The 24,301-nt window shown below is 35.5% G+C and overlaps 5 protein-coding genes across 9 annotated transcripts; 4 read left to right on the forward strand and 1 right to left on the reverse strand.

Moving 5' to 3' along the window:
- The first annotated feature begins 290 nt into the window (after positions 1-290).
- Positions 291-830, forward strand: LOC110185114 (uncharacterized). Its single transcript, XM_086832203.1, has 2 exons — positions 291-450; positions 512-830. Exon 2 carries the CDS (start codon positions 528-530, stop codon positions 687-689), a length of 162 nt encoding a protein of 53 aa, XP_086688329.1. The 5' UTR covers positions 291-450; positions 512-527; the 3' UTR covers positions 690-830.
- A 336-nt stretch (positions 831-1,166) lies between these two features.
- LOC147643857 (uncharacterized) lies at positions 1,167-3,248 on the forward strand. The gene is made up of 2 exons (XM_086832202.1): positions 1,167-1,862; positions 1,914-3,248. Exons 1-2 carry the CDS (start codon positions 1,346-1,348, stop codon positions 2,606-2,608), a joined length of 1,212 nt encoding a protein of 403 aa, XP_086688328.1. The 5' UTR covers positions 1,167-1,345; the 3' UTR covers positions 2,609-3,248.
- A 644-nt stretch (positions 3,249-3,892) lies between these two features.
- Positions 3,893-5,144, forward strand: LOC110185086 (uncharacterized). The gene is made up of 2 exons (XM_020953770.2): positions 3,893-4,159; positions 4,347-5,144. The coding sequence occupies exons 1-2, from the start codon at positions 4,030-4,032 to the stop codon at positions 5,081-5,083; spliced, it is 867 nt and encodes a 288-aa protein (XP_020809429.2). The 5' UTR covers positions 3,893-4,029; the 3' UTR covers positions 5,084-5,144.
- Positions 5,145-14,545: 9,401 nt separating this feature from the next.
- Lamp1 (lysosome-associated membrane glycoprotein 1) lies at positions 14,546-17,773 on the reverse strand. Of its 3 annotated transcripts, none has more exons than XM_020953783.2 (4): positions 17,656-17,773; positions 15,978-16,283; positions 15,618-15,839; positions 14,546-15,559 (listed from the first exon to the last, which is right to left on the reverse strand). In XM_020953783.2, the coding sequence occupies exons 1-4, from the start codon at positions 17,708-17,710 to the stop codon at positions 15,219-15,221; spliced, it is 924 nt and encodes a 307-aa protein (XP_020809442.1). In that variant the 5' UTR covers positions 17,711-17,773; the 3' UTR covers positions 14,546-15,218. The 3 variants fall into 3 exon arrangements, with proteins under 3 accessions (XP_020809442.1, XP_086688300.1, XP_086688301.1); XM_086832174.1 differs by having other exon boundaries at positions 15,978-16,583; XM_086832175.1 differs by lacking the exon at positions 17,656-17,773 and adding an exon at positions 16,809-17,534 and having other exon boundaries at positions 15,978-16,753.
- A 1,104-nt stretch (positions 17,774-18,877) lies between these two features.
- On the forward strand, positions 18,878-22,581 carry spag4 (sperm-associated antigen 4). 3 transcript variants are annotated; one of them, XM_020953780.2, is made up of 4 exons: positions 18,878-20,470; positions 20,527-21,075; positions 21,133-21,299; positions 21,356-21,484. In XM_020953780.2, the coding sequence occupies exons 1-4, from the start codon at positions 20,318-20,320 to the stop codon at positions 21,387-21,389; spliced, it is 903 nt and encodes a 300-aa protein (XP_020809439.1). In that variant the 5' UTR covers positions 18,878-20,317; the 3' UTR covers positions 21,390-21,484. The 3 variants fall into 3 exon arrangements, with proteins under 3 accessions (XP_020809439.1, XP_020809440.1, XP_020809441.1); XM_020953781.2 differs by lacking the exons at positions 21,133-21,299; positions 21,356-21,484 and adding an exon at positions 22,473-22,581 and having other exon boundaries at positions 20,527-21,071; XM_020953782.2 differs by lacking the exon at positions 21,356-21,484 and having other exon boundaries at positions 20,527-21,071; positions 21,133-21,298.
- The last annotated feature ends 1,720 nt before the right edge of the window (positions 22,582-24,301 follow it).

Here is a 24,301-nt window from a genome sequence, read left to right on the forward strand (position 1 = left end):
GACTCTTCTTTAATAATTAGAAATTTATATAAAACCATATATCGAAAGTATAAATATGTTATATCAGAAGATTTTGGAGATTTTTGAAACGTTGACTTTTATCATATTTCATGGAAAGGTGCTTCGTAGGATATAATAAGTTTTTGTTTATAATAAAGGAAAAATATGTTATATCAGAAGATTTTGGAGATTTTTGAAACGATGACTTTTTCATATTTCATAGAAAGGTGCTTCGTATAATATAAGAAGTTTTTGTTCATAATAAAGGAAAAATGAATTATCGAGCATAAGAAATAACAATGACCGACAGTAGGCTATGGATCTAAATTCCGCCGACCTATGCTGGTATTATTAGCCAGCATTCAGTTGTAACTCAATATTCAAAACATTTGGTCTGTTGAGCATTCCGAAATTTCGTTTCTTTTCCTATTTTTGTGTAAAGTGTGTAAGGTAATAATCATAAATTCTTCCAGTTTGGTAAATATATAATTATTTATTTAAAATTCTTAAGGATCTAGCCAGACAAAATGTGCTGCGGAAATCCGTGCTATCCTTGCGCTATATTGTGTGCTTGTGGTGGCTCTGGTCCTAGTGGATTTTATGACCCTTGTTTTGGGTCCTTTACTGGGCCATTCAACTCCTGGTGTGGTCCAAGTGGACCTGCATTCTGGGGAGGATATTGCTGCTAAGGATCTAGCCGCTTTACAGAAGAAAATTAGGAAAACACCAACTGTTTCTCCACTTTGTTCGACAGACCTAAAATGTGTTTACCCAGAAAATATGACTCACTTCCAGCACATTGTCCCAATAAAATTTTTTAGTTAACTAAATATATTGTCGGTTTGTTGATATATACATTGAAACATTATTTAGATTTTAATAAAATACAACAAAATATTAAGTTCGTTTCAAATTAATGATGGAGCGCGGAAGCGCTTGCCAGTTAGGTGTTGAATATTCTATCAAAAATGCTGCTGTTAGCTTAATTGTATTTTTTTGACAGCCGTATAAAAGACTACCCAAAATTTAACCCATATTCGAAATAATTATTCCATAACTCATCTATATCTATACTATTATATAAAGAGGAAAGGTTTGATTTTTGTTTGTTTGTTTGTTTGTATGAATTGAATAGGCTCCGAAAGTACTTGGCAGATTTGAAAAATTCTTTCACTGTTGGAAAGCTACATCATTCCTGAGTGACATAGGCTATATTTCATTTAAAAAAAAAATAGGCAGCCAGCTGAATCAAAGCATTTCCTGTCAAACATTCAAAACATATTGAAATAAGGAATTGGAGATAAAATTTTTATTTTTTTGTTCAGGTTCAGTAAGAAACGAAGTAATGCCACCCAAGAAGTCGAGTTTGGGTCGTCGTAATCGCAATACAGAAGCAAAAAGACGTAAGATTACGAATCGTAATCGCAATACAGAAGCAAAAAGACGTAAGATTACGAATATGACTGACGAAGAACGGGCCTCCATCCGAGAGACTGAGCGGCTGAGAGCAATGCAGATGCACAACGAAGAATCAGCAGAAAGACGAGCAGATAGGCTTGAGAGAAAACGATTGAGAGTTAGGCAGTCGCGTTCTGCAGCAATCGATTTGATTCACTCTCAAAATAATGAACGCGACAGGGCAAGGGTAGCTGAAGCGCGTTTACAGCTTGCAGAAGATCAAAACCTGCAATACAATCGTCTTGCATTCAGATATAATCCAACTATTGATTACAGCTCGAATCGAATGTCGTTATTGGCCGGATGCATCAGGTCTGCATATACTGTCAGGCCTCTTCGATTGAATCAGACGAAACTTCGGTTCGAGGAATATATCCATTTGCGGGATGCTGTGATGAATGACCGTAATACAACCAACGTTGGAAAGCTCATGATTTTGCTATCCTCATACATAGGTAGTCCACGCCACATGCATGAATATCGTCAAAATGCCATGGCATATGTTCGTTGCTACGGCCGTCCAGACTTATTTATCACCTTCACATGCAATCCAGCTTGGGACGAGATAGTACAGCTGTTATTTCCTGGACAATCGTATAGGGATAGGCATGACATCACAGCCCGTGTTTTCAGACAAAAGCTCAAGTCACTGATGGATTTTATTGTGAAACATGGAGTTTTTGGATCTGTGCGGTGCTGCATGTATTCAGTAGAATGGCAGAAGAGAGGATTGCCGCATGCGCACATACTGATTTGGCTGTATGATAAAATTACTCCAGATGAAATCGACGATGTTATATGCGCTGAGATTCCATGGGCCGAGGTTGATACGGATTTGCATGAAGTTGTCATCAAGAACATGATCCATGGCCCAATTGGTACCCTCAACCCATGTTCACAATGCATGGTAGACGGGAAGTGTTTCAAGCGATATCCTCGAGCATTTACAGCCAACACCGTAACAGGGGACGATGGATATCCTCTGTATAGGAGACGGTCAACTGAAGATGGAGGGACTTCGGCAAATTTAAAAATGAGAATTGGTGATATTGAGGTAGACAATCGTTGGGTGGTTCCATACTCAACACTATTGTCAAAATCATACAAAGCGCACATCAACGTAGAATATTGCAATCGTGAAATCGATTAAATATATCTGCAAGTACGTGAATAAAGGCAGCGATATGGCAGTTTTTGGTGTTCAGGCAGAAAATGGTGACAGCAATGCAGTACGAGTTGTCGATGAAATATCTCAATACCAGGCTGGAACATACATAAGCAGCAACGAGGCTGCATGGAGAATTTTTTCATTCCACATTCATGAACGCTATCCAGCTTTAGTTCACTTGGCAGTCCATTAGGAGAATGGTCAACGTGTCTATTTCACAGAAAGAAATGTGCAAGAAAGAGTCCTGAATCCGCCAGCAACAACTCTGACTGCCTTCTTCACCTTATGCCAGGAAGATGATTTTGCCAGAACCTTGATGTATTCAGAAGTGCCCTCTTAACCATAATATGCCCAGCAGGTGGTCAACTAGCTCATATACCGAGGATACCGATGATCCAAAATGATATGACAATCCCATTTAAATGGCTTCAATTTCCGGTAAAAACGTCTTTCGCATTAACAATTAACAAGTCACAAGGCAAAACCTTCGAATTAGTATGGATCGATCTGCGAAAGAAATGTTTTACTCATGGTCAACTGTATGTTGGTCTATCGCGAGTCGGAGCCAATGAAAATCAATTTATTTTGCTGCCACCTAATAAAACATCAAATATTGTTTACAGAGAAGCTCTAACAAAATAAATGTATTTTATTTTAGGGTTATGACCTCAATAATTGAAAAAAAAATAAATAAAAATAAAGGATGAATATGTGTCATATTATTATTATTATTATGAATGTGTTAAAATTGACAAATCTAAATGTAATGTTTAATGCCCGTGCGAAGCCGGGACGGGCCGCTAGTTCTAGATATTTTATTAAATATTCAGTATTTCGACCGCATTTAGGAACTTTTAACAAGCAATAATAATAATTCTAATTTATGGCACTATGTCCTCTATTAATTAGTCTATTTGTAGATTTCTTCTTTTTTAGTCATTTATTAAGAATTGTTAAAATCCGTTTGAATTCTAGATAATGAATGATGTCACCTTAAAAAACTGCACAACAAATACTTTCAGAACATCAATTAGCAAAACTTCAGTTTTGAATGAATCATCAAAATTGTTTTTTTTTTTTTAACATCAAATGACCTGCATCACCAGCCCAGTCGATTTATCCATGTCTGCCTGCACGATTTTTTGTTTGTGTGAACCAATAGATCTCAGATAAGAGCTACCAAATTTCAGACAACATTCATATCTTTTGCCACACCTTCCAAAAATGATGGAAACTATAGCTCGGACGATTTTATTAAGCCGAAGTAGGTTAGTTATTTAACTTCAACTATTTATTGAATTCATTATTAATTTCCACATTTTCCACACGAATCCGCCTCACCCCGTTATTGTTTTTATAGGCACGCAAGTTCTAGTACAGACCAATAAAAATTTCTGAAAAACATGTTTAAAAACATTAGTTTTCTGTTCCTTTTTGCAATGGCCCTGTTTTCCTGGGCTGTGCTCTGTCTCCAGCATGCGGTTGAGATCCAGAAACGTTCTACCTCCGATTATCGTGTGGAATTCTACACAGGTGAGTGGGAAAAGTGCAACGAAAAGAAATGCTTTCCTTCCCAAAGCGCCTTTAGTTTAATAAATAATAATATGGGGTATTTAAATTGTAGTATCAGTTTTAAAACTTTGCCAATAGTCTTCTTCTAAAGCAAAAGTAAGTATATATTGATTCTAGTTTAATGGCCAAGAATATACTTTTTTTTCAGAGCGTCCCGGGATTACGTTTGAGCCGCATGTGTTCCACAACCCCTCGGGAACCTTGAGCGGCGCATTCGATTTCACGATGAGCTTCTGGGTTATACTCGCACTGACCTTTGGCCTTTCCAAGCTCGCTCTTCTGGCCGAGAGGCAGGCCAAGTATTACCTCAAGAGCCGCCAAGCGTTGAATCTCAACCGAGATCCTGCAGCGGAGCAGAAGCTACCGCCTTCACAACAGAAAGAAGAAACTATGGACCCGGCGGCGATGGAGGAGAATACAGCTCTGGGAGAGCAGCTGAGCATTCTTCAAACCCACTGCTTGGAGATGCGGGAGTTGCTGCACGACCTGAGAGTGAGCAAGAGCTGCAGTAGCCAGGAAAGTGTTGAATTCGGAGATGAGGTCGCAGTGGAGCACTCCGATGAACCCCTGATGGCTAGGAAGGGAAGCTCCACGGCTGAATCGGAGTCCGCATCAATGCAGATACTTTACAGGAATCCGGAGTCTTTTACGCTGATGACCGGCTCCTCGCAACACAGCCAGAACATCTATATCACGAATAGCCACATCCATATCGGAGGGCCCGTTTTCTGCTCGGATACCAACTTTAGCATGGAGCTCTGCAGGCAGGCGTCCATGTACTCTCGGAAGCAGAGCGAGTTCCTCCAAGTGTGGGGAAAATACATCACGGGCCCCAAGGAACGCCCCATGATTGCGGCAATGCGTTGCAACGACGTGCTTTTGTAATGAGTGTCAAAATTGACCTGAGTACGCTTATTAAACATTATTGGGAGTTAATTTAAAATTATTATTCTTCCATTTTTTTTCTCTCTCTTATTACCCCTTTAATAAACACAGTCATGGTATGCAGGGTCAAAGAGCTTCACCAGGATCTTAATTAACATTAGAGACATTCTTTCCTTGTTTCCTAATGCTGTTGTGCAACTGTGTATGTTTCGCAAATTATTTTCACTTCCGACTGAGTTAGACTTTCAAAATATTCACGAGGACTCGAATTTTATATTATTTACTTTCGGAAAATTTAAATAATCATATTTTTAGATAATACTTCATGATCGATCAGCCTTGTATTTAATAAATGTAATGTAGGCAAAGCAAGCCGATTTGTTTATAAACTGCAATTACTGCTATTTGAAATTACTCGGAAAATCCGAAAAACTGGAGTAAGCCTGAATGTGTCTACTCTTGTTGAATTCTTTTTCTCGTGCATCAACTTCCGATATATTTTCAGAGCTTGTGTAAAAACTATTCGGTAAAACTTAAATTTGCATAGTGTATGTATTTCCTTGCAATGCACTTCTGCCAAGGCTTGAAAATGCAAAAAAGGACAAGAGCGTAAGCTGAGCTGGAAAACGAAAAAAAGGTTCGAAGGCGAATGTTGATGAGAGACAACTAGGATGGTCAATAGATGGCCTAAGACGGAAAGGAAAACTACTTTTTCTAGAACGATCCGAACGGTCTTTCAAATTCATTCCACTGAATTCATTAGACGTAATTACGCAATTACAAAAGGATGCAGAGTACGACGCCTCTAAGGATGGAGCCACTTTCCGTCCAAATTTGCCTACTTTTCCATCATTCAGGCCTGGGCCATGGGAAAAGGAATACTCAATTGATTAGGAAATGAGTTAAGCCGCGGTTAGTAGCTTGACGTAGATTATTGGTTTTGAGTAGGCGCTACTTTGGCTGCAGATTCGTGATTTTAATGTGCAATCGCAATAAAGATAGTAATAAAAGATTGACTAGCTTTCTCCGCTTTAATGAAATTCAATTTCATTCACTAAAACCCGTCCCCGTCGAAGAAAAGCGGTATTTTTTCTTCGTTTTCCCATAGGTCAAAGGCAATGTCGCCAATGAGTTTTCCCCACCCATTTTATGTTCCCATATTTATGATCACTCAATCGGTGTAGGCGGTGCTGGAGCAAAGGGGACTTTTCATTTTGCTTATGGGTTCATATTATTTATTAAAGCCTTGTTGATTCCTTGCTATTGTTTCTAGTTGTTTTTTCCTCTGTGCCATCCATACACATTGTCGTGTGGAACGCCTCCCTCCCACTAGTGTTTTTGCATTATCCCTGCCCCTTGTTGAGCATTAATGTTAATAATTTATATGGAAAATGTGCGGCAATGTACTCGTAAATAGTTAAAAATTATATTTGATTATTGCCTTCGGTCGTAAAACTCTGGGAGGGCCCAAAAAGCCCATTAGTTTTGTGGGCCTTTTGTCTTCTAAATTGGGATTGATTTTCTCTGTGGGCCAAATGTTTGTCGAAGGATTTAGATAAATTGTTTAGTAGCAATTTGGGTAAGTGTTGGCATAGTCGGCGACTGAAGGCAGAAAAATGTAATGAATCATAGATAGCAAAAACCGACTAGTTAACCAAGTAAGTAAGCCCCAAAAATAATTCATTCGGTAGCATTTATCTTGGGGGCATTGTTCCACCAGCTTTGTTTTGTATAAATAGTATATATTTTATTTGATTAAGTAAATTATAATAATAATGCTAGTAAAATTAGACTTTCGTTATTGTATCGCAATAAAACTAAAATACTTTTCAATCAGAATGGATTAACAAAAATCTACCTGAATCACTCAGAACAGGTTTATTTGGCCAGCAAAAATATGCTTCTGTCTTGAACTCAAACCGATAAGATATTGTGAAGTCAAGTTGTCGCTAATAAGTGAATCAGTAAATTACTTTGAATACACAACGAATGTGTTTAGTTCTTTTATTCGGTGACTATTTCTTATTAACTTCACACGACCACAGCCTACAGGTAGGTCAAATACATTCCATTCAACCCGAACTTGCGTCTGCAGATGATTCTTAATGCAGTTTTCGTGTTAGCTGCCTGCATTAAAACTGAATAATATTCCAGGTAAGTTGGTCTGCTTTTTGGTGACATGAGATGCGATTTGAAAGAGTGAAAACAACCAAATCTCGGGGCAATTAGTCAAATTTAATTCGGACTTTGATTGGTGTGTTTGCCGAATTAAACACCAAAAGCCAATTTTGAAAAGTTAATTGAAAAACTTGTATTATTTGGATAAAAAAGTAGTGATCGCATGCCTAAATATTTCATTTATATATTTGTGATAAGTACAAAACAAAACAAAAATGTAAGAAATACATTTTTTAGGCAACTAAAATAAGCCTAAATTGCCATTCTTTGGCAATAAATCATTTCTTAAAAAATTATAAAAATCGTCGTACTGGGTATAGTAAGCATCGCATTGGTAAACAAATTTAAGTGTACATATCTCGGTCTGAATGAAAAGATTAAACAACCAAATTGGTTTAAGGGCCTTAAAAACTATTTTTCTTTATCTTAATGCGATTAAAATTTCAGGTATGAAAATCGTGCGATGTTGGGGGTCGAAAAGCCAACAAAAGTATGTTACTTTGTCAGTGCTTTCTCTTCTGATCGCACAGAAAACGGAACCTGTTTATATATTATGGCTTGAGATATTTTCTCTGGTTAAGCCTATTACAGCCTTACTTCTTATAACTGTTATTAAAATGATCGAAAAAGGATTATAATGCAACAAATTAGGTCCATGCAACGGACACAATCAACGCTTCAACTGATTTATTTGCTACTGTAACATAACACATCTGAATTTAATATCGTTTTCGGATTTCCGTATTACATAAAAGATTTGAGGAATTGTTCTAAAATTTGAATTAATTAATCCGAGGAATATGGCTGTTATGAGTTATAAGTTATGTAATAATAATGATTTTAAATCCTCAGAGAAAGAAATACAATTAACATTTGAAATTAACTTCATCGCATTTATATTTTATTAGTAAATTCTTGTTCTTTTGATGAAGTTTGCAAAGTGGAAATCTGGGAAATTTTTTTCGTATCAATACATACAATGCTAACAATTAATTAAATTAAATTAAACAATTATTATGAATATAATTAAATCAGAGTATACTTGTATTTCTCACCCACCGACCCTTATGTCCTTTATGACATTGCACCACTTGTTGTAACTTAAAGGGCATCCTACCTCATTCGTCTGGCATATGTACATATGTATGATGTTGTATTTGCTCTTCCGAACCATAGGAACTATCTGTATGTTTTGCGTTGAGGCTGCAATTACAGCAACAATAACGACAGTTAACCGTTACTGGTAGGCAAGTAAAATGCATTCGATCGAAAAGTTTTCATTATGTCCCGGAGAACTACATATAAGTTGGCTACGGACTCGGAGCCTCAGCCCATGCAACGGAGGCAATCAACGCTTCAGTTCATTTATTTGCTGCAATGGTACATACTTTTGTATATACTTATGTGCATACATACATATGTATGTATATCAACGACTGACCCCACTCGGCGGTAGATGTTTCGATCTGAATGTGGGTGGTGTATACAACTCAGTCAACAATTTAGCACTTGCACAGTGGGCAAATTGTCCTACTCACGGAGCCATGAAATTGAATTGCGTTCGCCGGAGGAGAGGAGGGCACGAGGTGGATAGGGTCAGGCGAGGAGTAAAAAGTTGAGGAAAGTCATATTTATGCATGTACATATAATATCCGTACATACATAAGTACGTATATACTTTAATGCATGTTTATAAGCTGTATTGTATAACTGAGAAAGACTCGTAGGCGCAATAGAAATGTTATTCAACATATTTGCAGATGATTTTTTCAGTTGGTTTTACTCTGCAGAGTTTATCTCTCAGTTTTTGAGCTGTCTTTGCATTTCATTTAAGTCGGAATCGAACCGATATAAAGAAATAATATAACAAGTTTTCAGACAAAAAGTATAGATTTGTTGTTTTTCAACAAATTGCAATTTTATTCCGAGATCAAACATATTTTAATTATTTCTAAAATTAGGAATTTTGTCACAATGTTTTTCAAAGAACAGAAATATAAAAAACTACACCACAAATGTGTGTCCACATCAATCCCTTCAAACGTTTACTGATTTTTGTTTCAACTTTGATAACATTTAGGTTTTGTTATGCCCAGACAGTATTTGCAGGTAAAACATTTCTAATTATATTGAAATTGGAAAATAAGAAATAAAAACTATATGATCAACAATATTTGTTAGTTTTAATAAGTAAATTGCAATATATTTTTTCAAAACTTCAGTTTTTGCAATATAGATGCATTCTGTCTTACTCGTTGGATACAACCTACAACCTGATGGGCCACACAACTCAAAGCAAAGCTGCAATCAAGGATAAATTCCTAAACAATGCTAACCAACAACTTTATTAAAATCGTTGAAGACGAGGGAAGCATGCTGGCAAATGAACTTACTCATGTTGCAGCGACTTGTTCGATGTTGCTTCTTAAAACGTTAGCAACATTAAGGGGAAGGCCAACCATATCGGGTATCCAGGGGAACTCAAGCCGAAGCTGCAAGTTAGTTCTAGCAGCATGTGTGACTTAAACATAAACGGTATGATTCGATTCCTCCTCCGCTTCGGTATACAAAATAAAATAAATACCTGTATAGGCAGTCATTTAAATCAATTAAAACTTGTAGGTTAAGGTCGATTCTGCCAATCTATGCATTAGTTGCGCAAGTGTTATTTTTTTTAGCTTAGTATGTTGATAGAACAAGTTAATTTACATTTATTTTTATATTTTTTAAATTAAATTTTTTTATTTTATATTTTGTTAAAAACTGTTTAGCTTATTTGTAATGTTAGGATCATTAAGAAGACACACAAATGCAGATCATTTTGATACTGAACGATCGACAAAGACCATTTTTATAAACCATAAAAGGAATCAAATATTTTAATCAAAAATGACAAAATATTTAATGTTCATCCGCGAAGGAAAACACGAAGTTAGATATGGAGGTTTAGTCTTCAAGAAAACATTAAATATAAGCAAGATTCGGGGTTTTAACTCTGTTTTAATTACTTAACAATCTGTGGTATCACACTGCAAGTGTAAGAACGATAGATTGATGTCAGGTTTTAACATTAAAATTAAAATATACAAAAAAAGAACTGAGCCAACATTACGCCAGAAATTCTAAAAAATTAAACAATAACCATTTCTTGGAGTTAAATAAAAAATATAAAAAACAAGAAAGTTATAAACTTTTGTTATATTTTTCCGTTCCTTCCGGTAATGCTTTATTTGCTTAATTCCTTCCACTGACAAAAAAACTATTACTAAAATCCGTGAATCTCAAAGACAACATGCTGGTAAAGGAACTTATGTTGCTCATTCGTCACAACGACTTGTTTGATGTTGTTTCTGAAAACGTAACCAACATTAAGGGGAGGGCTATATTAGCTATTCACCACACCCAGCAACCTGCCTGCAACCGGCCTGCAACCTAAGCTATAATCGAATATATAAAATCATGTTTGTTGCTATACATATGTGAAGCTGCGTCAGTTAGCAACAGCAACATGTGTGACTAAGAAATGTTGCCGTTATGATTTACTCAAGTATCATTCCAATCCGGCACTCCGATTAAAACATATTGAACAAACAACATTTTCAACACATTTTGCAAAGCAAACAATTTCTTCTTTTCTGTCGCTTTGAACCAAAAGAATTATTTTATATTCCTGAATTTGTTTTTATTTTATTCCTGAAGTGTTACAGTGCGAACGGGTTGATTTAGCCATTTTCTTCTGTCCGTCCGTCTGCAGCAACAAGTCTCTAATGCTATATGAGCTAGCTATGTATGTATAATTTGTTTATATAATTCGTGGTTTTAAACCCTTGCTTGGTTTTATAATTTTATAATTCAATCAGCAGTTGGCAACGCAGTGAGGAGTCTTCTCCGACCATATAAAGTTTTTATATTCTTGATTAGCATCAACAGACGAGTCGATCTAGCCATGTTCGTTTTTCCGTCTGTCCGTTTCTACGCAAACTAGTTCCTCAGTTTCGAAGCTATCTCTATAAAACTTTACATTTAGTCTTTACATACTCTCACTCGTATATAAGGTGGAACGGGCCAGATCGGACTACTGTATCATATTTAAAAGTTTATAACTAAATCAGACATCCGATTTTATATTTAGCCATTATATATTATTCTAGAATATTGTGTACAATTTTAGGAAAATCGGACTAATATGTAAATATAATAAGTATAGATGAATGAAATGAAAGCAGGCAATATTTCATTGTTTTTTAACTTAAATATATGTAATTTATATTGTGGTTATCCAAGTTATATTTGCAAGTACAAAATCCAAATCCCAAGTACAAAATCCAAAAACAAGAAAGGAAGCTAACTTCGGCACGCCGAAGTTTATATACTGTTGCATATAGAGCTTCAAGGACTAGGAATCCAAACAATATAAATTATATATATTTTTGTTTAAAAACAATGAAGTAATACCTGCTTTCATTTCATTCACCTATAAATATTATATTAACAGTTTCACATTCAAAGATTTACTTTTTTCCTCTACATCTAACGATCGTTTGTTAGGCACCTATAAGATACAGTCGTCCAATTTTCATGAAATTTGACACAAAATGTAAGACTTATATAGAATGGCTATACCTCAAATTTGATGAAAATCAGCTGAAAACTTAAAAAGTTATAAATTTAAATGTATTAATTTCTCGATTGTTCCTATGGGAGATGATATAGTAGTCCGATTTTGCATAAAATTGTTCATAAAATTGTAGAGTAATATGGAATGGCTATATCCCGAATTTGATCAAATTTGGTTGAAAACTGAAAAAGTTATAATTTTCAATTGTATTAATTTCTCGATCGTTCCTATGGGAGCTTTAGGATATAGTAGTCCGATTTTCATAAAATTTTACACAAAATTTTAGAGTAATATGAAATGGCTACATCCCAAATTTGATCAAATTCTGGTAAAAACTGGAAAAGTTATAATTTTTAATTGTATTAATTTCTCGATCGTTCCTATGGGGGCTATATGATATATAAAACAAGAAAGGAAGCTAACTTCGGCCCGCCGAAGTTTAAATACCCTTGCAGATAGAAATTCTATGACTAGAAATCCATACCATATAAATTATATATATATGTGTTTAAAAACAATGAAGTAATACCTGCTTTTATTTCATTCACCTATACATATTATATTTGCAGCTTTATATTCACAGATTTGTATTTTTCTTCTACATCAAACGATCGTTTGTATGGCACCTATATGATATAGTCGTTTGATTTTCATAAAATTTTACACAAAATTTTAGAATAATATGAAATGGCTATATCTCAAATTTGATTAAATTCTGTTGAAAACTAAAAATGTTATCGCCACCGCGATTGTCAGTCTTCCGACAACAGCCACCGCCAATCTCATTCCTCTCAAATTTCTCGATCGTTCCTATGGGAGCTATATGATATATTAGTCCGATTTTCATAAAATTTTACACAAAATTGTAGAATAATATGAAACGGCTATATCTCAAATTTGATGAAAATCTGTTGAAAACTGAAAATATTATACTTATTAATTGAATTAATTTCTCGATCGTTCCTATGGGAGCTATATGATATAGTCGTCCGATTTTCATAAAATTTTACACAAAATTGTAGAATAATATTAAATGGCTATATCTCAAATTTGATCCAATTCTATAGAGAACTGAAAAAGTTAAAATTTTTTTTTTTAAAATTTTCCGATCATTCCTATGGCAGCTATATGATATAGTCGTCCGATCCGGCCCGTTCCGACATATATACGAGTGAGAGTATATAGAAGGCTAACTACAAAGTTTCATTCAGATAGCTTCAAAACTGAGAGACTAGTTTGCGTAGAAACGGACAGACGGACAGACGGACAGACGGACAGACGGACATGGCTAGATCGACTCGGCTATTGATCCTGATCAAGAATATATATACTTTATATAGTCGGAGGTGCCTCCTTCACTGCGTTGCAAACTTCTGACTGAAATTATAATACCCTGCAAGGGTATAAAAATACATAAAATGTTACACAAAAATGTAACGTAACATAAAATGGCTATATCTCAAATTTTATAACATTCTGTTGAAAACTGAAAATGTTATAATTTTTTTGTAAAAATTTTCCGATCATTCATATGGCAGCTATATGATATAGTCGTCCGATCCGGCCCGTTCCGACATATATACGAGTGAGAGTATATAGAAGACTAACTACAAAGTTTCATTCAGATAGCTTCAAAACTGAGAGACTAGCCTGCGTAGAAACGGACAGACGGACAGACTGACATGGCTAGATCGACTCCGTTGTTGATCCTGGAATATATTTACTTTATATAGTCTGAAATTATAATACCCTGCAAGGGTATAACAAGTAATGCCTTCTTCCATTACGTATTGTATTAACAGTTTTTTAATTACAGTTTTGCATTATAGCTATATGATATAGTTGTACGAGGTTTATAAAATTAAAACCAAAATGGATCTACATATATCAAATTATTTGAAAATCTGTTGAAAACTGAAAAATCGATTTTTTTTTGTCTCATGGGCTTTATGGAGATTTCTTAAGAAAATTTGTTAGCCCTTGAACCTTTTAATGTTTTTTAACATCTGTATTTTTTATAAAATTTCTTTTTATTCTGTATAGATTTATCTGTTAGAATGTTATTCAATTATACAATTGCCATACACAAATTTGTAATGACCAGTTGGTGCCAATTGCTTTTGTGGATGCATCTAACAAAAGCTATAGTGTTTTGGAAACATATTTTCTATATTTTGAAAAATTAAAACAGCGTACAACATGATAGACAGTTCAAAATATATTTTCTATTTTTCAAATCCGGTCGTACTCTAATTCCTTTCAAAAATTTACAGGTCCCTGTCCTAAAATTTGTTCCTACCTGTGGAAATAAAATAACTACAACTTGCGGAACCGTGCACTTGCGTATACAAAAGTTGTAATTTCTAATTAACTTATTTAAATATGCTTTTTTTAATTTGTGTATGATACGAAAATATATAAGTTTTAACTTTCGAAACGCAGTTTGTTCTTGTTTGTTTAACAGATCAAATGAGCAAAACGCTGCTTTCAGCGTTGTTGGGCCACGTCGTATACAAGTCTTTAATTCTTTGTAGTCTACACAGGTGTTTCATTGTGCCGAACAAGATTCCACTAATAACAAGTACATAAAAAGACCTTTTCAAATTCTATATTATTTAAAAAGTCAACTTTCTTATATGGTGCTAACAAATGAAATTAAATTTTGGTTGGTTTTAAATATTATATTATCTTTATTACGCTTTTAGGGGCAATAATACATAGTTGGATTTTTATGATCTTACGTTTAAAAAAATTTTAATGACAGCTCAATGGTAAAACATCGTTGATATACAATTTACGCATAGTAAATAACCGTGGTTATTACCCAAACCAAAGCGTTCGCTCTCGTTTTCACCTATATTATTGAATGACGCACTAATTACATTTACGTGATCGATTTATTTGCGTAAAATGTGTGCTCCTACGGCTTGTTTAAAATTTTGGGTCTCACTCCATTCCTTGTATGGAAATGGTTTATGTAATGTCGGAGTCTTCTAAACTGATTTTATAATAAAATCTTCTGACGGTTACATGCACAACATAAACAGATTTGTAAATCCCTATTTTTGATGTTTTTTTATACTCTTTCCCTTTTTCAATCCTTTTTTTTACTCCATACCAGCTCGTAATGTGCAAACCTATCCAAAAAAAATCCGCTTTAATTCTTACAAGTCAGAATTTTCAAAACAAAATGGGATGTTGCTCATATTCACAGACAGCTTCCAATTATCAAAATCAATCTTAAATTTCTCTCTAACGCTTTCCCTCTAACATGCTTCTCCTTCAATTCCTTTCAATTTCTAATTTTTCCCAAACATAAACTTATTCCCTTCACTCCCCTTAGAAGCTCATATAGCCGTGAGAGGTGGAGCGACGCCTAGCGCAAAGATACGAGATAAGAACAACCAAAATCAAGGCAGCCAAAGCAATTCCAACGGCGATAGGCACCACATCTGATGTTTCGGAGCTGTCGCAATCATGCACGGCGGAAAATCCAGTAGCATTAGTCGTCCGGAAGGCCTCCACTTGAACTTGACTAACGCTGATCCAACCAATCAACGGCTTCGCATCCACAGTCTCTGTTAAATTCAGCATCTGTACGCGTGTACAATGGTAGGACATCTTTTCAGGAGCTTTGAATTCCTCTGTCCCGCGATGAATTAGCTGAATCGTTTGGTTTTCTGAAAGAATCCACCACAATTTTTAATTATACAAGCAAATAATTATTTTATTGCCTACCCTTGGCATCAGGGAAGTCCTCGGTAAGCACAGTCAGATGGATTTGAATCGAGGATAGGACAATGCTCTCGTTTTTGTTGTCGAAGAACATAAGGAAAGACTGTTTGGATGAATTGGGTCCCCAGGTTAATTGAATTGCCTGAACGGTCTTGCTTTCACAAACATTATCTCCGATTGAGGCATTACTCGGAATATTGTAGAGGCCATGAGTAAGATTTCCATCTAATAAGAAAAGTAAATCATAAAAATGGGTAAACTACCAGTTTCCTTTTCAAATATAACATAAGTGACCTAAATCAGTTGGATCTTTGGTTAAATGTTTAACAAATTTCATTAGAAGAAAAGTTTATTGTTTCTCACCCTTGGTCTCATAGGTGAAGTTGAGCTGGGCCGCCATTCGGAGCAAAATGCAGGACGCATTCCAAGTGCCCACTGAGGGGGACGGATACGGTTGGGGAGCATGGGTTGTGGATGGCACGGGAGCCGGTGTGGTTGTCGTCTTTGGTGGCTCAGTGGTAGTTGTGGTGGTCGTCGATGTTGAGCTAGTGCTAGTTGGTTTTACTGTTGAGGTGGATGTAGACGTGCTTGACGTTGTCGAATTTTCTAAAGGCGAATTAGTAGTACCAAACTGGACATCCTTTAAACTAATAACATTTTGAGACAGAACTGGAAAATACATGGAATTTTATATTATATATTGGGGAAATTTTATTTATATACATATGTAGCTGCAAAGCTTAGAGACTCGTTTGATTAGTAAGAAATGATTCATTCAATGCGTTGCAAACTTCTGACTAAATTAGAATACTCTGCAAGGGTGTAAATCTATAAAATAACCCCAAACTATGAGGTTTTCTTTTAAGATTTCTACTTGGTGTGTTCGAGCCTCCACCATGCCCATCCAAGTTCAATGCCGTCTTTTCGCAGTGCATTACGGAGAGATGACCTTTAAATGCATGTTAAGCCCTTAAACAAACAAGGAAAAGAAAACGACAATCAGCGTTGCAGTCTGGCCTACACATGTAATTTAAATAAGTCGTTTTTGAGTAAATGAATTATTTAATAACCAAGCACTATATTGAAAATGTTTACCTTTCGCTTTACATATTCTTATCTAATTATAATATAAATTTTCCCTGGAAGTTAATCCTTTATTTTTATTTATTTAATTAATTTCATGCTCCATTTTACCATTACACACGTCTTATCAGAAAAATATGAACATCCATACACACAAGTTTGCATAGATTTTTAAATATCTACATATGTATGTACATATGTGTGCCCGTTCTATCGTGCGTCACATACGGAAAACTTTGTTGTTGTGAAATCAATTGCAAATAGGGGCGGCATGTGGAGATTAGAAGTGGAAAACTAGACTGACAAATCCATAACCGCAGGAAATCTGAGACTGCAAGTGACAAAGACCACAGTTACACTCCACCACAGACGCCCTGATCGAAAATAGAACAATAGGCGGACTAACGAACACCGGTCGGGCAGATAAATAGTGACGGCTGCGAATAATATAAAATTAATGAGCTAATGATTTTAAAAGGAAAGTGAAAGAATAAGTGAATATTACAAAGAGATCATGAGGAACAGCAGGACCATATTTATATGCACATACATAGATGGAGCTGAATTTATTTAAATGCAGCTTTATGCCTGGATATGAGGGAGGGGGGCGGCGGGTGGAGCATTAAGAACCACCATTTTGTGGGGACAAATGGGCAGTCAGATAAAACTGTATAATTGCAGTGCAAGCGATTTGCTGAACTCTCTTTGTTTGCTGTTGACTAAACTCCCGTTGTTTTTGCCGAACATTTTTGCGCAGATAAAAACTACAATCAGTTCGTCCGAGAGGGTTACGTGCTTGAGTGCGAGTGGGATGGCGAACGACGATAAAATGAAAAACACAAATAAGTAAATAATTTGCGATGAATAAGCATATTGAACAAAGGGATTCAGCACGACGCAATTTTCTCTACGATATTTTAAAGGGTTGGATTATTATAGTTTATCACTGCTTACGTACCTGCGCCACATAACAAAAGCCAAATTATCATTTTACTGGCGAACATATTGAACATTTTAGTAGTAGACTATTTTCCTTTCTTTTTTTGTTCCGTCCACTGCAAAAAACAATTACGATTGCCTTGACTAGAGGTGACAGGCTGGTAGAGGTGCGAAAACATCGATGAAAGCATCGATGCATCGATGTTTTTTGAATTTTCTAAATCATCGATATTTTTTTACCATTGATGTTTCTGTACCGTAACTATCAAGGGAAAAGCAATGGAAAGTTAAGTTAAAATAGCAGATTTTTTTAATTTCGAATCAGTGCAAATCAAATCATAAATTATTACTCATGAATTCAGTCTCATCCTTTCATATTTTGTAATAATTAACTATTATTTAGTAATTATTTCTTTATTTAGAATTTAGTTTTCTAAAGCCACGAATGTGGAGTACAGTCCTGGAACCGGTCTTTTCAAAAAAAGGAGGGGACGCATTGATCGGAGATTATGTTCTGCTGAACGCAGCTAATGCTTAAGACCTTTATAAAAAGGATCTCAGCTATCAGTTTTCTAAGTTTGTCTTTTGGGGCCAAGTAAATAACTATTTTTTATATATTTTTACAGCCTTTTAATACTTTAAAAAATTGTATTTAAATTTTTTGTTTTTGGGAGAATAACATCGAAAACATCGATGTTTTTGCACCTCAACAGGCTGGTAGTGCTGGCAAAACACCAAAGCACTATCGATACTATCCATGTTTGAATATTGTTTTCAAAACATCGATGTTTCATGCACTATCTATGTTTTGAAAAAAATATTTTTATTTTACATCTAACACGTGTCGATAATAATTTTACACGTTTACAGATACATGGGATAAAATTCTCGCCTTTGGGGTAGAATTCTTATATCTGGGGTCAAATTCTCTTATGAAAGTATGATTTTTTTAACAACAACAAAAAACAAAAAAGAATAATCTTTTTTTTTTAATGAAAATATTAATAATTATTTACTTTTTATTATTTACATTTAGGGGACTCTATATGATTAAAAATACCGCCAGCTGAAAACTGCTGTTGCCATGCAAAAGGCTTATGCGGTATTTTTTAGCATTCAAGTGAATTACTGAAAAGCGTGTTTACAAATTTTGGTACAGTAACACTTTTAGTCATGTAATCTAATTAAAGCCAAGCACGACACGACATTATATATTTATATATTTTTATACCCTTGAACTTAGAACTTTGTAACGCAGTGAAGGAGTCACCTCCGACCATATAAAGTGTATATATTTTTGATCAGCATCAACAGCCGAGTTGATCTAGCCATGTCCGTTTCTACGCAAACTAGTTTCTCAGTTTTGAAGCTATCTGAATGAAACTTTGCAGTTAGTCTATATACTCTCACTCGTATATGTGTCGGAACAGGCCGGATCGGATGACTATATCATATAGTTGCCTTAGGAACAATCGAAAAATTTTTATGAAAAAAATTATAACTTATATATACTTATTATATACTTATAGATATAGCCATTTTATATTTTTCTTTAATTTAATATCACATAGCTGCCATGAGAACGATCAAGAAATTAGTTTAATTAAAAATGATAACTTTTAAAGTTTTAAACAGATTGTCATCGAATTTGTGATATAACCATTTTATATTATTCTACAATTTTTTGTAACACTTTTTTAAAGTCGGGCTACTATATCATATAGCTGCCATAGGAACGATCGAGAAATTAAAACGGCGTGCCGAACTTAGCTTCCTTTCTTGTTTAAAATAATAATGTTGTCATAATAATTAAAATAATAGTCTGTACTAAAATTTTGTATTATTATTTACAAAATATAAAATTATATAAAAAATATTTCAATTCCGTCTCTTATCTTAATTAAATAGGTAATGAGTTCGTATCATAAAATTGGCCGATCATAAATCTGATCTCAAAACCTATCTCTATATAGTTATCGTCGATTAAAATTAGGATGATAAGGATGTTTTATGTGTTTATTGTCGTATATGGGAATGATGGCCCTGGATAGTTTGGTGGGGATTGAATGAATGGTGATCATTTTAAAGGAATTAAACATTAAAACACACTGTGGGCGCCTTCTGCTGCCAAATTCTCACAAGATTTGGTTGCTCATCTGTCATTTTCTCTTAGTTTTATTGAAGGTTTTTAATTTTACGATGGCGTAATGTATCATGAACGTTCAGCAGAACATACTTGATCACTAATTACTGATCCATCACCAATATTCTAGAATATTATAAAATTGTTGAAAAAATATTGAAAACTGAAAAAGTTGTAATTTTTAATTTTGTTAATTTTTCGATCGTTCACTGCGTTGCAAACTTCTGACTGTAATTATAATACTCTTCAAGGGTATAAAATGGACTCGAGTTCTACCCACTGCTCGAGCAGTAATTACTGCTATAGTATTAATGATTATGCAATCCATTTTTCCATATATAATATATAGATCCGCCTATGTACGGGCCCTCCGTATTATTTCCCCGTACCGATGTGATTCCTTTATTTGTAAACATATGTATGTATGTTATTCTATATCAAAAAGACAGCTGTCACTTTTTGATTGGTCTGGTTGTGAACAGAGCAAAAATAAAATAAAATATATGTATGTATATTAAGGAATAATAAAATTTTCTAAATGGACTGTTGCCGTCGAGCCGGCAGGCGAGTGTGCCTCACCTATTTGATGTCATTTGTGCTGCTTTCAGTGTTTTTCTATTACTTAATGGCGTACAACGGGAGTAATAAGAAGGGAATCTCACTGCTTCGGGAGGACCTGAACGATTTATCGGTAAGGCAATATATGGTTACTCGTTTATAGCCGAATTTACAATATATAAATTACAGCACATGCTCCGACAGAAGGGAAAAGATGTTGGCTGCAAGGATGCCCAAATCTCTCAACGAGCCGCGGACGGAGGCAGATGCGACCACAGGGATATGACTGAATATGTGGACACGCTGGTGAAGCGCAAGATCGGAACCCTTATGGACGACGTGTACAATTTAAAAAATCAGATCATAAGCTCTGATTGTTCGGCTCGGACAGAGCAATCCAGCCCTGAGGGGGAGTCTGCCTATGTGGCTACAAATCGCATTAACTTTGCCTCCGAAGAGATGGGTGCCAGAATCATGCATGTAATTGCACGCCCCATTGGTGGCACTAATATGATCAAGTGGCTTCTGGGCCTAGAATTTTGTGCGAATCCACCGGTGAATATGCTGCGCCCTAGCCTAGCGCCAGGAGCGTGCTTCGGTTTCAGTGGCAGCCAAGCATCGGTGGTCCTGCACTTGGCCAAGCCAATACTTGTGGAGTCTATTGCCCTGACCCACGTATCTAGGGAAATGACCCCGAGTCTGTGCGTAAACAGCGCCCCCAAGGACTTTGACGTGTATGTGAGTCTTTATCATCCTTGCTTGAATCCACACATTAACATATATAATATGCACAAGGGCCTGCCCGCGGATGGCCGCAAAAGGAACCTATTAGGACAGCTTACCTTTAACAACGACCCCGACAGACGTACCGAAATTTACAATGTTAACAGCAACAATTTCTATCCGATGTTGGTCTTGTCTTTCCGCTCAAATCATGGCGCGAATTCTACCTGCGTGTACCGGTAAGTTGACCAAAGCACCTTTAAGCTTAGGACACTCATAATTACCTTCTTTGCAGCTTAGAGGTGTATGGAAGATTGCAAGAATTTTAATTTCGTTATTGTTTTTGACAATTCAAAGATGTATATTCTGTAATTTTAAAAGTCAGATTTCCAAATGACCTTTTAAACCAGCACAATAATTTGTACTCCCTTACTGCTTTCAATTAAAAACAAGAAAGGAAGCTAACTTCGGCACGCCGAAGTTTATATACCCTTGCAGATAGAACTTCTATGAATAGGAATCCATACAATATAAATTATATATATTTGTGTTAAAAATCAATGAAGTAATACCTGCTTTCATTTCATTCACCTATACATATTATATTTGCAATTTTATATTCACAGATTTGCATTTTTCATCTACATCAAACGATCGTTTGTATGGCACCTATATGATATAGTCGTCCGATTTTCATGAAATTTAACACAACATTTAGGACTAATATAAAATGGCTATACCTCAAATTTGATGAAAATCAGCTGAAAACTTAAAAAGTTATACATTTAATTTTATTAATTTCTCGATTGTTCCTATGGGAGCTATATGATATAGTTGTCCGATTTTCATAAAATTTTATGCAAAATTGTAGAGTATAGTAAAATGGCTATATCTCAAATTTGATCCAATTCTATTGAAAACTGAAAAAATTAAAATTTTTTTTGTAAAAATGTTCCGATCATTCATATGGTAGCTATATTATATATAGTCGTCCGATCCGGCCTATTCCGACATATATACGAGTGAGATTATATAGAAGGCTAACTACAATGTTTCATTCAGATAGCTTTAAAACTGAGAGATTAGTTTGCGTAGAAACGTACAGACGGACAGACGGACATGGCTAGATCGACTCGGCTGTTGATCCTGATAAAGAATATATATACTTCATATAGTCGAAGGTGCCTCCTTCACTGCGTTGCAAACTTCTGACTGAAATTATAATACCCTGCAAGGGTATAAAAAACAACAAATGGGAAAGCTAACGTTGGAAATTTGTAAGGGAGACATTATATACTATTGTTATAGTTTTATTTACTATTATTTACTATATAAATCGTCATGATGTGTGTAGACTATGCAGGATCTTGACCTAAATTTATTCGTTATACTTGTTATATCTGCTGATATAGGCCGATGGTAGAAGGCGAGAATCTGGACAATATTCTGTGTAATTGTATGGCTGTGATGAGTGACAGATGAATCTGGGCTAAAGCTAGGCGAGATACACCTTAACTCCAAGAATTTTACAACAAATATCGCGACAAATAGATTTTTTCAAATATTCAAAAATGTATATATAAATGTGAAACAAAACAAATCTTTTTTAATTTTTTTTTTGACGTTGATGCACTACGATCAGTCCATTCAAGTAGCCCGTATGGCACCAGACAGTGTTAGCAGGCGCGATGGAAAATATAGGACAGAATACGAGGAAATTGACTACCGGCGTGCTGCCAGGTTGTTTGCTTGCATGTTTACAAAGTGTGTTAGTATTAAAGATTTTAATTTGGGTAGGGTATTCGTTAGACACTAGTGTGTACAAATCATTATAATTTGCACATAAGACTCTAAAAGGTTCATGCAGTTCGAAGGAGGTTCTACAGTGGCGGAACACTAGTGGTATATAAGATCTAGTACTTCTACTTGGTACGGTGAAATTGAGCTGACTCAAGAAGTCAGCACTTTCCACATCACCATGGATAAGGTTATAAATAAAGGTTATTCCTAGCATCGTTCTACGATTGGCTAAGAACGGTAAGTTTATTAAGAGGAGTCTATTTGAGTAGGAAGGTAATCTTTGGTTTGCATCCCAATTTAAACCGCGTAGAGCGAAAAGTAAAAAGTTCTTTTGAACCGACTCGATGCGTTTGGTATGGACGCCGTACTGAGGGCTCCAAACGCAGCATCTATATTCAAAGATAGGACGAACTAAAGAAGTATATAAGGACTTAGTAACGTAGGGGTCATTGAATTCCTTCGACCACCGTTTAATAGATGAAAGCACACCCCTGGCTCTATTCACCATAGACGAAATATGATCAATAAAGCCAAGTTTTGGGTCCAAGCGGACGCTCAAATCATCAACAGAATTAATTCTTTCCAAAGAGCAGCAGTTCAGCGTGTAAGTAGCAAGCTTAGGAACGACACGAGAGAATGTCATTACCTTCCATTTCGAGCCATTTAAGTTTAATAAGTTTACACGGCACCAAGTTTGAAAATTATTGAGATCTGTTTGTAAATCCGACTGGCAGGCAACATCATTGTATTGCACGCAAAGCACGCATCATCCGCGTACATAAGCACTCTGTTAGTTAGTTAGTCAAGACATTAGTCATTTATAAATAATGTAAACAATAACGGTCCCAAATGGCTTCATTGCGGGACGCCAGATGTAACCCTTAGAACATTGGATAAATTATTCTTAAAGAGGACCTTTTGCGTCCTGCCATTCAGATAACTTGAGATCCAATTAAGAAGATCACTAGGAAACCCCATTAATTCGAGTTTTCTTACGAGGAGAGAAAGGTTAACAGAGTCAAATGCTTTACTGAAATCAATATAGATTACATCTGTCTGAAAATTATTATGGAAGCCCATTATAATATGGGAAGAGAGCTCCAAAAGATTTGTTGATCTTCGCTTAATAAAACCATGTTGACATGGAGAAATACCTGATCTACAAAGGTGCTGTAAGTGAGGGGTGATAATATTTTCAAATACTTTAGGGATAACCGACAACTTAGAGATTCCTCTATAATTGCTGGCATACAATTTGCTACCTTTTTTGTGGAGAGGAATAATAAACGATTCCTTCCAAATAATGGGAAAGTAGGAGGTTTCTAAGGACAAGGTAAACAATTTCAGAAGGGGATAGCACAGATCGTCGGCACACTACCTGAGCACACAGCCAGGAATTCCGTCGGGACCTGGCGAATACTGTTTTGGGTCCTGTGAGAAC

Source organism: Drosophila serrata, unplaced genomic scaffold (genome assembly GCF_035046125.1).
Source record: "Drosophila serrata isolate PLE 108 unplaced genomic scaffold, ASM3504612v1 contig_245, whole genome shotgun sequence".
Classification (NCBI taxonomy): Eukaryota; Metazoa; Arthropoda; class Insecta; order Diptera; family Drosophilidae; genus Drosophila; species Drosophila serrata.

Coding starts and splice junctions, on each gene's coding strand:
- LOC110185114 (XM_086832203.1), top strand. CDS start 528: ATGTGCTGCGGAAATCCGTGCTATCCTTGCGCTATATTGTGTGCTTGT.
- Lamp1 (XM_020953783.2), bottom strand. CDS start 17,710: ATGTTCAATATGTTCGCCAGTAAAATGATAATTTGGCTTTTGTTATGT. Junction 16,284..17,655: donor GCTTTTGTTATGTGGCGCAG/GTACGTAAGCAG, acceptor TGTATTTTCCAG/TTCTGTCTCAAAATGTTATT. Junction 15,840..15,977: donor CTTCACCTATGAGACCAAGG/GTGAGAAACAAT, acceptor TTTTCTTATTAG/ATGGAAATCTTACTCATGGC.
- spag4 (XM_020953780.2), top strand. CDS start 20,318: ATGGACTGTTGCCGTCGAGCCGGCAGGCGAGTGTGCCTCACCTATTTG. Junction 21,076..21,132: donor CCAAGGACTTTGACGTGTAT/GTGAGTCTTTAT, acceptor AATATGCACAAG/GGCCTGCCCGCGGATGGCCG. Junction 21,300..21,355: donor AATTCTACCTGCGTGTACCG/GTAAGTTGACCA, acceptor CCTTCTTTGCAG/CTTAGAGGTGTATGGAAGAT.
- LOC110185086 (XM_020953770.2), top strand. CDS start 4,030: ATGTTTAAAAACATTAGTTTTCTGTTCCTTTTTGCAATGGCCCTGTTT. Junction 4,160..4,346: donor TCGTGTGGAATTCTACACAG/GTGAGTGGGAAA, acceptor CTTTTTTTTCAG/AGCGTCCCGGGATTACGTTT.
- LOC147643857 (XM_086832202.1), top strand. CDS start 1,346: ATGCCACCCAAGAAGTCGAGTTTGGGTCGTCGTAATCGCAATACAGAA. Junction 1,863..1,913: donor GGATGCTGTGATGAATGACC/GTAATACAACCA, acceptor CCTCATACATAG/GTAGTCCACGCCACATGCAT.